The sequence below is a fragment of the Solea solea genome, chromosome 14 (assembly GCF_958295425.1).
Source record: "Solea solea chromosome 14, fSolSol10.1, whole genome shotgun sequence".
Lineage (NCBI taxonomy): Eukaryota > Metazoa > Chordata > Actinopteri > Pleuronectiformes > Soleidae > Solea > Solea solea.
In genome coordinates this window covers 577690-590927 of record NC_081147.1, presented here as the reverse complement: position 1 = coordinate 590927, position 13238 = coordinate 577690, and the positions used below count along the sequence as shown (strand labels likewise).

At 40.9% G+C, this 13238-nt stretch overlaps 1 protein-coding gene across 1 annotated transcript; it reads right to left on the bottom strand.

Moving 5' to 3' along the window:
• Nucleotides 1-2724: 2724 nt before the first annotated feature.
• Nucleotides 2725-10227, bottom strand: emx3 (empty spiracles homeobox 3). Its single transcript, XM_058649417.1, has 3 exons — nt 9433-10227; nt 4539-4723; nt 2725-2948 (listed from the first exon to the last, which is right to left on the bottom strand). The coding sequence occupies exons 1-3, from the start codon at nt 9848-9850 to the stop codon at nt 2781-2783; spliced, it is 771 nt and encodes a 256-aa protein (XP_058505400.1). The 5' UTR covers nt 9851-10227; the 3' UTR covers nt 2725-2780.
• Nucleotides 10228-13238: the final 3011 nt, after the last annotated feature.

Genomic DNA, 13238 nt, shown 5'->3' with positions numbered 1-13238 from the left:
ATTGGACGAATAAAACAAATAAAAAGACACAAGTAATCAAATGATATTCATTTAATCATTAATAATATGAATATTTATTTGTTATAATTGTATTTGTCTTTTTAACAGAAACCTTTTATTTATTTTTATTCTGTGAAAATGTTTTAACATTGTAAAAAAAAAAAGAAATCCAAAGGTTTCTTTTTAGTATTATTTAACAAAACTGTTCAACATAAAAACATGATTTAAATTTATTTTAAAATGATCTGAACGAACTTTTCGTTTTTATTATTTTATTAATAATAATAATAATAATAATAATAATAATAATAATAATAATTACAGTTGAATCAAACCAGATTTTTTTCATTATTATTTTTCGGGTTTTTTTTGGAGGAAATTAAATAAAAACATTAAAGTGGAAATGAACCGTGAACCAGGTTCGGGTCTGGACTGACTGGCTTCGCCTCCACGTGTCCGGTCCCCGGCCTCACGCGCTGTTTGTCCCCGGGCTTCAGCCCCGCGCGGACCCGCGGACCCGCGGACACGCGGACCCGCGCGGGTCCGGGCCTGCGGAGCCGCAGAGGCCGCAGCCAGAGGCGGGGAGGGCGGGGAGAATCCAACCGTTTTCACTTCATTTACTTTCATTTAATTTACTTTAATTTAATTTAATTTAATTTAATTTAATTTAATTTAATTTAATTTAATTTAATTTAATAAGCTGATTCTTTAAAACATTTCGATTCGTTCAGTGAAATCATTAAATCATTTATTTTCTTCCATTAGATTTAAAATAATATCCAATATTAATCAACAAGAGAGTAAATTTCTAATAATAATAAATGACATTTCCTCTTTTTCTTCAACAATAAATTCTTATAATGTTTCGCTCATTCTTCTTTTACGACCTGGAAATAATAAAATAAAACAATTAAATTATAATTTTTTTTCTTTCTTCTCTGTCAACACGTGAAGAAAAACATTTTTCTTTTTTTTAAACTTTCATTTTATTCATATTTTTTTCCAAACGTGAACACAGGAAGTAACAAAGTTCCTTTTTGTTTCTTTTCTTTTAGTTTCTTTTCAGAGGAAAAACAGTTTTAGTGCATTTAATCCTAACATGATGGAAAAATAGATCTGATGATGAAGAAGAGAAGAAACAAGAGAAGAAGAAGAAGAAAGAAGAGGAAGAAAGAAGAGAAGAGGAAAGAGAGGAAGTGCTACATGAGGAGATGATGAGGTAAATTTGTCCAGAACAAACAAACAAACATCTTTATAATAATCATTATTTACACGTCGTCAGATGCATAGAATATTTTTTCACATAAATAACTACAATTATTTCTGTTGTTGTTGTTTGTTTGTGTGAAACTGCTCCAGGATCAGTTTCTTCAGCTTTTCTAGGTTTTTAAACTCAAACAACATACACAGCATTTCACTTCCTGTTGCCACCAGGTGGCGCCCTCTGCAATTGAAAACAAGCTAATGATAAAAAACTTCATTATTTGTACAAGGAATTTTACTGTAGAGCCACAAAAAAATGACGTAAAATATAAAAGAAAATTGTCTTTTTAACGTTTGAGGAAAGTTTATACGTGACAAACAAACTGTGAGGAAATTTATCGCAATTTATCAAAGTTTACAAACTATAAAATTTCTGTGTGAGATTTTAAAATAAACAAAAACGTCAATCTTGTTTCTCCGAAAAGTGATTTTAGTTTAATGCTCAGAAATCGACTGTAAAAACCACGAAACGCTCTGACGCTAACGTACAAAACACAAAAAACAACATTTGTGATTTATCAATGATTTCAAACAAAAACAAGAAAAAATTGGAAAGAATTTCACGTTTTTTTTCTCAGTGGGAGCGTCGTGTTCCTGTCACCAGCAGGTGGCGCTGTCACTAAACCAGGACAGGACGCTACACACACAATTAAAAAACACATCGCAATTCATCCTCGGAAAGGTGCAAAGATCGCACTCGCCAGATAGGAGGTGATTGCGATCGATTCTGTACGACGAGTTGATCGAAGTTCGTAAAATAGATCGGAGCCACAGAGGCGGGGACACTTTAGAGGGACGGACCTACGCGGCTGAGTTTGAGTCAATAACGAAAATATAGAACCTCACAGGTGCAGGGGGCGGGGCCTCTCGCAGGAAGTGAAGCTCAACAACTTCCACAGGCTTTTATTTTGTAACGTCCTACGTTTCCCAGAATGCAATGAGGTGAAACCCGAACCTGAGCTGTGTTTGTTTTTATGTCGAGAATAAATAACGTTTTTTGTTTTTTTTTGAAGGAGACGATCAAAGCTGCTTTTATTTTGAAACTTCCGAAAGAACTTTGCTTTATTTATAAACAAACAAACATTTAAATGAAAACAAACGTCCGATAAAGTTCAGGGTCAAAGGTCAACGAGCAGAGCGTCAGCCACTCACGAAAATCTTTGTTTGTCTGTTTCCTGTCGGGAAAACTTTACTTCCTGTTTCATGAGCAGACTTCCTGCAAGTCTTTCTTGTCCACAGAAGAAGAAGCTCCGCCCCTTTTTTCAGGACACCGGTTCATTTGGCACAAAAATCCACTTCCGGGTTTTTCAGTCAACAGCTGTTTTGTTTTTTCCTCTTCCTCTTTAGTCCAACAGGAAGTGACAGTTTTTAAGCTCCTCCCACATTGGCAGTGTTACTGTCATCTGTGTGTGTGTGTGTGTGTGTGTGTGCGCGTGCGTGTGCGTGTGCGTGTGTGTGCGTGTGTGTGTGTGCGTGTGCGTGTGCGTGTGTGCATGCGTGTGCGTGCTCGCTGCGGTTTAGTCCTCGCTGATGACGTCCACTTCCTCGCCGCCGCTCTGCTGCGTCGCCGCCCTCCAGCGGCTCACGTGCTGACTGCCCTTCCTCTTCTGCTGAGCCTCCGGTGACTCCTCCTCCAACTTCTGACGCTTGTGCTTCGTCCTGCGATTCTGGAACCACACCTTCACCTGCAGAGACACGAGGACACGGGGACACGGGGACACGGGGACACAGGGACACGTGTGTTAGTGCTGAGGTCAGGACGTCGTGTAAAAGACTCAGTGAATCAAATCCACGTCATATGATCTCGTCTTTATCTCACTCTGCCTCGTGTGGTCACTCTGTGTCACTGGTTTTCTCTCTGGACTTTGGTGTGAGTGAGTGAGCGTGTGAGGGTGAATGGAGGCAGTTTGCTTAATAACCGCTGATGGCTGCGTTTCTCGGCTGATTGACGGATGGCTCCGCCCCCTCGCTCGTGTGAAATGAGCTCATAAATAACTCTGAGTCGTTCACATTGTTTCACTGGCGTCAGGCTCTTTATCGCCGTGGCAACTGATGACAAACACTGTCAGTCACTGATGAGTCTCACACACACGCGCACGCACACACGCACACGTACACACACGCACCCTCACACACACACATACACACACACACTCACACACACAATCACACACGCGTACACAAGCACCCTCACACCCACACTCACCAGTTTCATATTTCAAATTCTTTTACTTTGTTCAGTTTTATTTTTCCCTCCATTTTCACTTAATTCACTCACTCAACTTTAAGTGATTTTTTTTTAACAAACTGTGAGGAAATTTATCGCAATTTATCAAAGTTTACAAACGACGATAAAATTTGTGTGAGATTTTAAAATACACAAAAACTGTATCTATCCCATCATGCACCGCTCCCCTCTCCCCCTGGTTTTCCCATCATGCAGCGCTCCCTCTCCCCCTGGTTTTCCCATCATGCAGCACTCCCTCTCCCTCTGGTTTTCCCATCATGCAGCGCTCCCTCTCCCCCTGGTTTTCCCATCATGCAGCGCTCCCTCTCCCTCTGGTTTTCCCATCATGCAGCGCTCTCCCCCTGGTTTTCCCATCATGCAGCGCTCCCCTCTCCCCCTGGTTTTCCCATCATGCAGCACTCCCTCTCCCTCTGGTTTTCCCATCATGCAGTGCTCTCCCCCTGGTTTTCCCATCATGCAGCGCTCTCCCCCTGGTTTTCCCATCATGCAGCGCTCCCCTCTCCCCCTGGTTTTCCCATCATGCAGCGCTCCCTCTCCCCCTGGTTTTGCCATCATACACCGCTCCCCTCTCCCTCTGGTTTTCCCATCATGCAGCGCTCTCCCCCTGGTTTTCCCATCATGCAGCGCTCTCCCCCTGGTTTTCCCATCATGCAGTGCTCTCCCCCTGGTTTTCCCATCATGCAGCGCTCCCCTCTCCCCCTGGTTTTGCCATCATACACCGCTCCCCTCTCCCTCTGGTTTTCCCATCATGCAGCGCTCCCTCTCCCCCTGGTTTTCCCATCATGCAGCGCTCTCCCCCTGGTTTTCCCATCATGCAGTGCTCTCCCCCTGGTTTTCCCATCATGCAGCGCTCCCCTCTCCCCCTGGTTTTCCCATCATGCAGCGCTCCTCTCCCCCTGGTTTTCCCATCATGCAGCGCTCCCCTCTCCCCCTGGTTTTCCCATCATGCACCGCTCCCCTCTCCCCCTGGTTTTGCCATCATGCAGCGCTCCCCCTGGTGGTGGTGGTGGTGGTGGTGGTGGTGTACCTGGGTCTCGGTGAGACACAGCGCGCTGGCCAGCTGCTTCCTCTCGGCTCCGACCACGTAGTGATTCTTATCAAACGCTCGCTCCAGACGCAGCAGCTGAGACGGAGAGAACGCCGTCCTGATGCGTTTGGGTTTCCTGGAGAACGGACCGTGCAGGAGCAGGTTCTCCGGACTGGAGTCTTCACCTGGACACACACACACACACACACACACACGTGAATTTCAAAATAAAAGAAAAAATACAAAAATACTTGTCTCCTCTTACTTTATCTTATCTTAGGCAGGACGCCTCTGAGCAAGGCACTGTGTGTGTGTGTGTGTGTGTGAAAGGTCAGAGGTCAAACCCATGATCACTAAATGGTGAATGAAAGGGTTTTTCTAGTCTTAAACTCAAAGCTGCTTTAATAACACAGTTTTTACATTCACTCATTCACTCACACAGTAACTTTATATCATCACATTTATAAATCCATATAAAAAGTTTCTCTTTTTTTCTTCCAACACCTGAGAGGTGACATCATCATCATCATCATCATGACTCCGCCTCCTTCCTCACTCTTTTGTTTGTCTGTGAGCACATGAGACGCCAACCAGTCTGTGACACAGTTTACACACACACACACGTCATTAACGTTACACACACACACACACACTGTCAGTGTTATTTATATGTAATATGTTAACGTTACCATGGTAACAGTTCTTTATTATTTATGACGTTTACAGCTGTAACATTTAGCCTTAGTGACTCTAATAAACCCTTATCTTATCTTAGAATAATGAGTGTGTTTGTAAGTAAACAAACATCACAGTCTTAATTCAATATTTACACTTAAGAAGAATTAAGGGTTTTTTGTATTAAAGTTTTTTGATGTGATCGTTTGTTTATCAGGCGTTTGTGAGCAGCTGACTCAGCATTAGCGTGTTAGCATGCGGCTGAGTCGTTATGTTAGCGTGCGTCTGGTTAGCGTGCGTCTGGTTAGCGTGCGGCTGAGTCGTTGTTATGTTAGCGTGCGTCTGGTTAGCGTGCTGCTGAGTCGTTGTTATGTTAGTGTGCGTCTGGTTAGCGTGCATCTGGTTAGCGTGCGGCTGAGTCGTTGTTATGTTAGCGTGCGTCTGGTTAGCGTGTGGCTGAGTCATTGTTATGTTAGCGTGCGTCTGGTTAGCGTGCGGCTGAGTCGTTGTTATGTTAGCGTGTGTCTGGTTAGCGTGCGGCTGAGTTGTTGTTATGTTAGCGTGTGTCTGGTTAGCGTGCGGCTGAGTCGTTGTTATGTTAGCGTGCGTCTGGTTAGCGTGCGGCTGAGTCGTTGTTATGTTAGCGTGCGTCCGGTTAGCGTGCGGCTGAGACGTTGTTATGTTACAAGCGCCTGGTTAGCGTGCGGCTGAGTCGTTGTTATGTTAGCGTGCGTCTGGTTAGCGTGCGGCTGAGTCGTTGTTATGTTAGCGTGCGTCTGGTTAGCGTGCGGCTGAGTCGTTGTTGTGTTACAAGCGTCTGGTAAGCGTGCGGCTGAGTCGTTGTTATGTTACAAGCGCCTGGTTAGCGTGCGGCTGAGTCGTTGTTATGTTAGCGTGCGTCTGGTTAGCGTGCGGCTGAGTCGTTGTTATGTTAGCGTGCGTCCGGTTAGCGTGCGGCTGAGACGTTGTTATGTTACAAGCGCCTGGTTAGCGTGCGGCTGAGTCGTTGTTATGTTAGCGTGCGGCTGAGTCGTTGTTATGTTAGCGTGCGTCTGGTTAGCGTGCGGCTGAGTCGTTGTTGTGTTACAAGCGTCTGGTAAGCGTGCGGCTGAGTCGTTGTTATGTTACAAGCGCCTGGTTAGCGTGCGGCTGAGTCGTTATGTTAGCGTGCGGCTGGTTAGCGTGCGGCTGAGACGTTGTTATGTTACAAGCGTCTGGTTAGCGTGCGGCTGAGTCGTTATGTTAGCGTGCGTCTGGTTAGCGTGCGGCTGGCTCGTTGTTATGTTAGCGTGCGTCTCGGCGAGCTTTTTTATCGCTCTCTATTGAAATGCTTCAGAAATGTTTCAATGCATTTTTACATAAAAACAAATCCTCGAGCGTCTGTTGAAGCGAAAGCTGCTCGCCACGCAAAACAGTCGGTTGGTGGTCGCCGTGGAGATCGGCGAGCGGGACAATGGCGGCGCTCAGGAGGCGGCGGCCAACGCGCGGAGAGATATTCACATGCAAAGTGGGCGAGCGACAGACGCACGACGCGGTTTGCAAATCAATCAAACGATGACAGAGTCCAGGTCACGTGACGGAACGGGTTTTTAATGGAGCTCAGGGGGCGTGGCCTGATGATGATGAAGTTTATCTTCAAACAAGAAACGCAGCTGCTACAGTGTCGTCGTGGTAACGTCTCTTCGTGAGCGTGACAACAAAATGAAAACAAAGTGGAGCAAAGACAGACGCCCCCTGCTGGCAGAAAACTACACACTGTTCCTTTAACTGTGAATCAGAGTGAAAGAGGAAGACGAAGAAGAAGAAGAAGAAGAATGTAAACAGAAGCAGGTGCTGAAAACTGAAAACTGTGAGCTGTCAATCAAACGTCAGGCTGCAACACACACACATGAAGAGAAGACAGAAAGAAAGAAGAGGAGGGGGCGGAGTCTTGTTGGCACAGATGGCATCACTTTCCCCTGACACTGAAAACAAGTCCAGACCTGTGTGTGTGTGTGTGTGTGTGTGTTGTTTTAAAAGTTATAGTTCATGTTTTTTTGTCTGTTCATTCAAAAACAAATGAATTTACTTCAAAGACGAGAAATTTAAGATTCAAACTGATCAACTTTATTGTTTATTTACAAATATTCACTCTAATACAGAGACAATAAAGTTGATCAGTTTGAATTTTAAACAGAATTCATTTGAATATTGCTTTAATATCTACAGACCTGGACTCTGGGTCTGTAGATATTAAAGCAATATTCAAATGAAAGAGTCCAGGTCCAGACCCAGAGACCAGGTCCAGACCCAGAGTCCAGGTCCAGACCCAGAGTCCAGGTCCACATCTACAGTCCATTATTTTGGTTGAAATTACTTTTTTGTGTCTGAGGTGTGTGTGTGTGTGTGTGTGTGTGTGTGTGGGACAGTGTGAGAGAGGCAACAGGAAATCTGATTGAAGTCTCACACACACACACACACACACACACACCACACACACACACACACAGATGAACTATGATGATTCTAAACCTCATTAATCAGCAAATTTTCATTTTTCAAATGATCCATAACATTTGAATCATGATTTTATATATGTGTGTATAAACACGTGTATGTACTGTACACACATATACAAATATATACATATATACATGTATATAGTTGTACATACATGTATATATATATATATATATACACACACACACACAGTGATATAAATCACCAAACAGTTTCATTTTTATTCTAAAGATAAAAGAACTTTTATCATCGATCATATTTGTCTGTTTTTGTGACATTTTTACTTTTATATATATTTCATAAAAATAAACCAAAAACATTTAGTGACAATTTAATTACACAAGAAAATGTTTTTGATTTACATGAAGATTTCAGTTCATTTTCCTTCCAATTTAAATGTTAATATTTGTACAATCTTGCCTCGTCTTTTTTTTAATCATAAAAAAATCATATTTTGTATTTTTGCTCAGAATAATTGTCATACATTTATTGAACAATCTTAGATTAATTTAAAAATACGTTTTTAAGATTTTCAGTCCAACTCTGATGTTTTATAGATTATTTATGCTTATATGTTTATGTCTTTTTGTTGATGAAATCACAAATGAAGTTTGTGTCCAATATTACGTGGAATTATATCATTATTACCTCCAATTATTATAATAAGTATTAGTAGTAGTATTAGTATTATAATATATATGTTATACAATATAAATGAATTTAAATGAAATCATAATTAATAATAATCAATAATCATCTTCAGATCAAAGACACGCGGGAATAATCAAATCAAAAAGTTCAGTATTTCACACTCACACGCGCGCGCACACACACATAAACTCACACACGCGCGCGCGCACACACGTTTAATTTTTGACTATTTGTTGTTACCATTTTAAACAAACACGAGATCATTCTGTCAAATTAAATCAGATTATTATTAAAACAACGAACAATGTTTTCAATAAAAACGGTCAATGTGTGTGTGTGTGTGTGCGCGCGCGCGTGACGAAATCAATTCAAATAAAGAGAAAATACAGCGCGTGCTCATGCTCTCATGTAAATATTTAAATACAGAACATGAACGTCGGTGTCACGTGACTGACACAGTTTAAATGATCATCAGTGAAATCAGGTTTTACTCTACCGATTATTAGATTATTGTATTGAAACCACATTTCTCCACATTAATAATAATAAAAAAGAAGTTAAAATAACACACACACACACACACACAGAGATCATAGTCATAATCAATAATTTTACAAGGTTTTAATTTAATGTAAGACGTTATTATAAAATGACGACACTCATTATTATTATTGTTGCTATGATTATGGGATTATAATACTATTATGGGATGTGATCAAAGTATTTGTGAAGTTTGAGAAAGAAAGTTTCTTTAAATCAGTTAAAATAAGAAAACGCACACACACACATTTAGAGATTAAACTAAGAGGTTATTATACAATTACTACACTCATTATAAATAGATTATTATTATTGGATTATAAAATTATAATAGGATTATACAATTATTATGGGATGGCCTCGGTGATTGAATTATTTCTGGGATGAAACGTGAAGTTTGGGAAACAAAGTTTCTTTGCATTTCAAACTTAAATCAGTAAAATAAGAACACACACACACACACACACACACACACACACACAGTCTCACACACACAGTCTCACACACACAGTCACGGTGTCTCGCTCACCTTGGTACCGGTGTCCCTGCAGGTACCGGCTCCTCAGAATCCACGGGTAGAAGCTGAGCGCGTCGCGGTGCGGGCTGAAGAAACTCTGAGGCGGAATCTGCAGCGGGTGAAGCGGTAACGCGCCGCCGCCGCCCCCGCCGCCGCTTCCGCCGCTCTGCTGCGTGTGCGTCCCGGGCTCCTGCAGCAGAACCTCCGGGTACAAAGTCCTGCCGCTGCTCCCCTGGAAGCAGGAGCCGAAGATCCCGGCGGCGGCGGCGGCGGCTGCAGCGGCGGCGGCGGCGGTGGCCGGGTGCAGAGAGTCCGGGAAGCGCAGCGCCGTGGGCCGGATGGGCTCCTCACCTCCGCCGCTGTGCGCGCTCACCTCCTTCCCGACCAGAGACTCGATGGAGAAACATTTTTTACTGCTGTGCTGGAACATGACGATGAAGATGATGAAGATGAAGCTGGGTAAAACAGACTGAGCACAAAATCCGGCTCCACTTAGTCCACGTCCAGGCGACCGGGACCCGCGCTCACAGTCCCGGGTTCCCGCGGGGAGTCATGACTCTGCCCCCGGAGGAGCAGCGGAGTCTCACCTGTGCGCGCGGGGGGAGAGGGGGCGGAGTCTGTGAGTGCTGATCCACGGTGACAGGAGGTCCAGCTGCACCAGGGTCAGACTCTGGAGCACAGACCAGGATGAGAGGTGGATCAGAGCTGCTGCGGGACCAGGACCAGGACAAGGATCAGTGTGTCTTCGTGTCGCCTCATGCTGGAGACTGAGCTGAAGACAGAGCGTGAAACTCTGATACCTGCCCACTGACTGAGGTGTGTGCTGAGCATGCGCACTACAAGCACCAACCCCCCCCCCCCCACCACCACCAACACCTCCCCCTCCCCTGACAGCCATTTGGTTAATGATGATGATGATGATGATGATGATAATAGGGAGGAGGAGTTAACACAGCAGCTTAACACAAGATTAAAAAAAATTCAAATTTGAAGTAAAATAAAACATCTGTAAACAATAAACAAGGTGGATGGGGCCCAGGGCTCAGGGGGCCCCTGAAGCTTCTGCACTACTGTCATTCAGCCCATATAACTCTGTTATAGGACCTTTAAACCAGGGGCCTCACTTTTAGCAACCACAATCTATATATATGTACATATATAAACATATACTGTATGTATATATACATATATATGTATCCATATAAATGTACATATATGTATCCATATAAATGTACATATATGTATACATACATGTATATATGTATATATATACATGTATATGTACATATATGGATACATATATGTATACATATATACATATATATGTATCCATATATACATATATATGTACATATATGGATACATATATGTACATATATACATATATGTATATATATAAACATATATATGTTTTTATATATATACATATATGTACATATATACATATATGTATATATATAAACATATATATGTTTTTATATATAAACATATATGTATATATACATATATGTTTCCATATAAATGTACATATATATATACATGTATATATATACATGTATATATGTACATATATATGTATATATGGATACATATATATATACATATATGTACATATATGTATATATGTATATATGTATCCATATATACATATATGTACATATATGGATACATATATGTACATATATACATATATGTATATATATATAAACATATATATGTTTTTATATATATACATATATGTACATATATACATATATGTATATATATAAACATATATATGTTTTTATATATATACATATATGTATCCATATAAATGTACATATATACATGTATATATATATACATGTATATATGTATATATATACATGTATATATGTACATATATATGTATATATATATATATACATATATGTACATATATACATATATGTACATATATGTATATATGTACATATATATGTATATATGGATACATATATATATGTACATATATGTACATATATACATATATGTATATATATAAACATATATATGTAAATATAGTACATATATATCTCCTTCTACTTCAGGGTCAAAGAGCGAGGAAGTGTTTACATGCAGGAGTAATCAGACTATGAGTCACATGACCCAGGTACATTAGTCTGACTAGGACCAGCTCCACTTTAGTCAGACTAACGTGTTAATGTGAAAAGTGAATCGTCTTGTGTGTGTGTGTGTGAGAGACAAAGGAATTCATTGTCAGGTGGGAGGGGTCAGGTGGGGTGGGAGGAGCCAGGTTCCTGACGATCTCCTGATGTCAACAAACCATTACTGTCATTATTAAAGTGTAATGTATATTAAATGTCTTTAATGGTTTGTTGACATCAGGAGTTCAGGAACAGGATCTTCTCACGATGGGACCAGGAACCTGGCCCCTCCCACCTCACCTGGCTCCTCCCATCATTGTTGTTTAACATGATTTTAAATCATCATTAAAGTCAGAACTCTGTGTTTATTATTTCACACACATCACATGTGTCAACATCATAATCTCAGGTTTAATCCAGACTTTTCATTTAAAACACACATGGTTAACGTTGTTGTTGTTGTTGTTGTTGTGTGTGTGTGTGTGTGTGTGTGTGTGTGGTCACATGACTTTTTAACATGATGAGAAGTGTGTGTGTGTGTGTGTGAGGACATCGTGTCTGGTCCTCACAAATGTAAAGTGCTTTTTTAAGGGTTAAGACCTGGTTTAAGGGTTACAGTTATGTTTAGGTTAAGGTCCTGTAAAAACGTGTGTGTGTGTGTGTGTATATGTGGTGGGAGGAGCCAGGTTCCTGAAGATCTCCTTATGTCAACACATTAGAGTTGTGATGTATATTAAAAATGGAGTTGAAGACGTTTCACTGAACAAAAGAAGTGTTTTTTAATTATAATAAAGACAATAATGGTTTGTTTACATCAGGAACAGGATTCTCTCACAAGTGCTGAGCGGATGTTACCTGTGTGTGTGTGTGTGTGTGTGTGTGTGTGTGTGTTAGCCATGGGTCACAGCCTCTGCGGTCATGTCACTATGTTCCCATGACACTTCACAGCCACCTGGAAACACCTGAAGCAGAGAGAGAGAGAGTGTGTGCGTGTGCGTGTGTGTGTATGTGTGTGTGTGTGTGTGTGTGTGTGTGTGTAAAGGAAGAACGGATGAACACAAAAGTGTCAGTAACAAAAGTTCAGTTTTGACAAAACATTAACACATTTTTGGTTTTTATATATATATACACACACATGTATATGTATACATGTGTGTGTATATATATATATACATAGATATATATATACATATATGTATTCATATATGTATATATGAATGGAAGATTTTTTTTATATATATTATGTATACATATTATATATAGACATATATGTATAATATGTCTATATATGTCTATTTACACATATATGTATAATATATGTCTATATATGTGTATATACACATATATACATGTATGTGTATTTGTATGTATGTTATTATTTATCTAATTTTAGATTTATTTTGCGTCATAAATATGCTTTTATTGTGAAGTAGACACAACATTCCACGTCAAACACTTTTACTTTGAAATTCTGTGGAAATATCGTGACGATTGTAATCATCAGAATCCTGAAATATGATCAAACACGACAAACGTACCTCAGTGTTGTGGTGCGTGCTGTTGGACTGCAGCGCCCCCCGGAGGCTGACTCCTCCCACTGCTCTGCCTCTGATTTAATGAGATCAGAGGCAGAGCTCTGCCGCCCTCTGCTGGTCACACACGTGCACAACAGCAGGAAAAGAGCAGAGATTC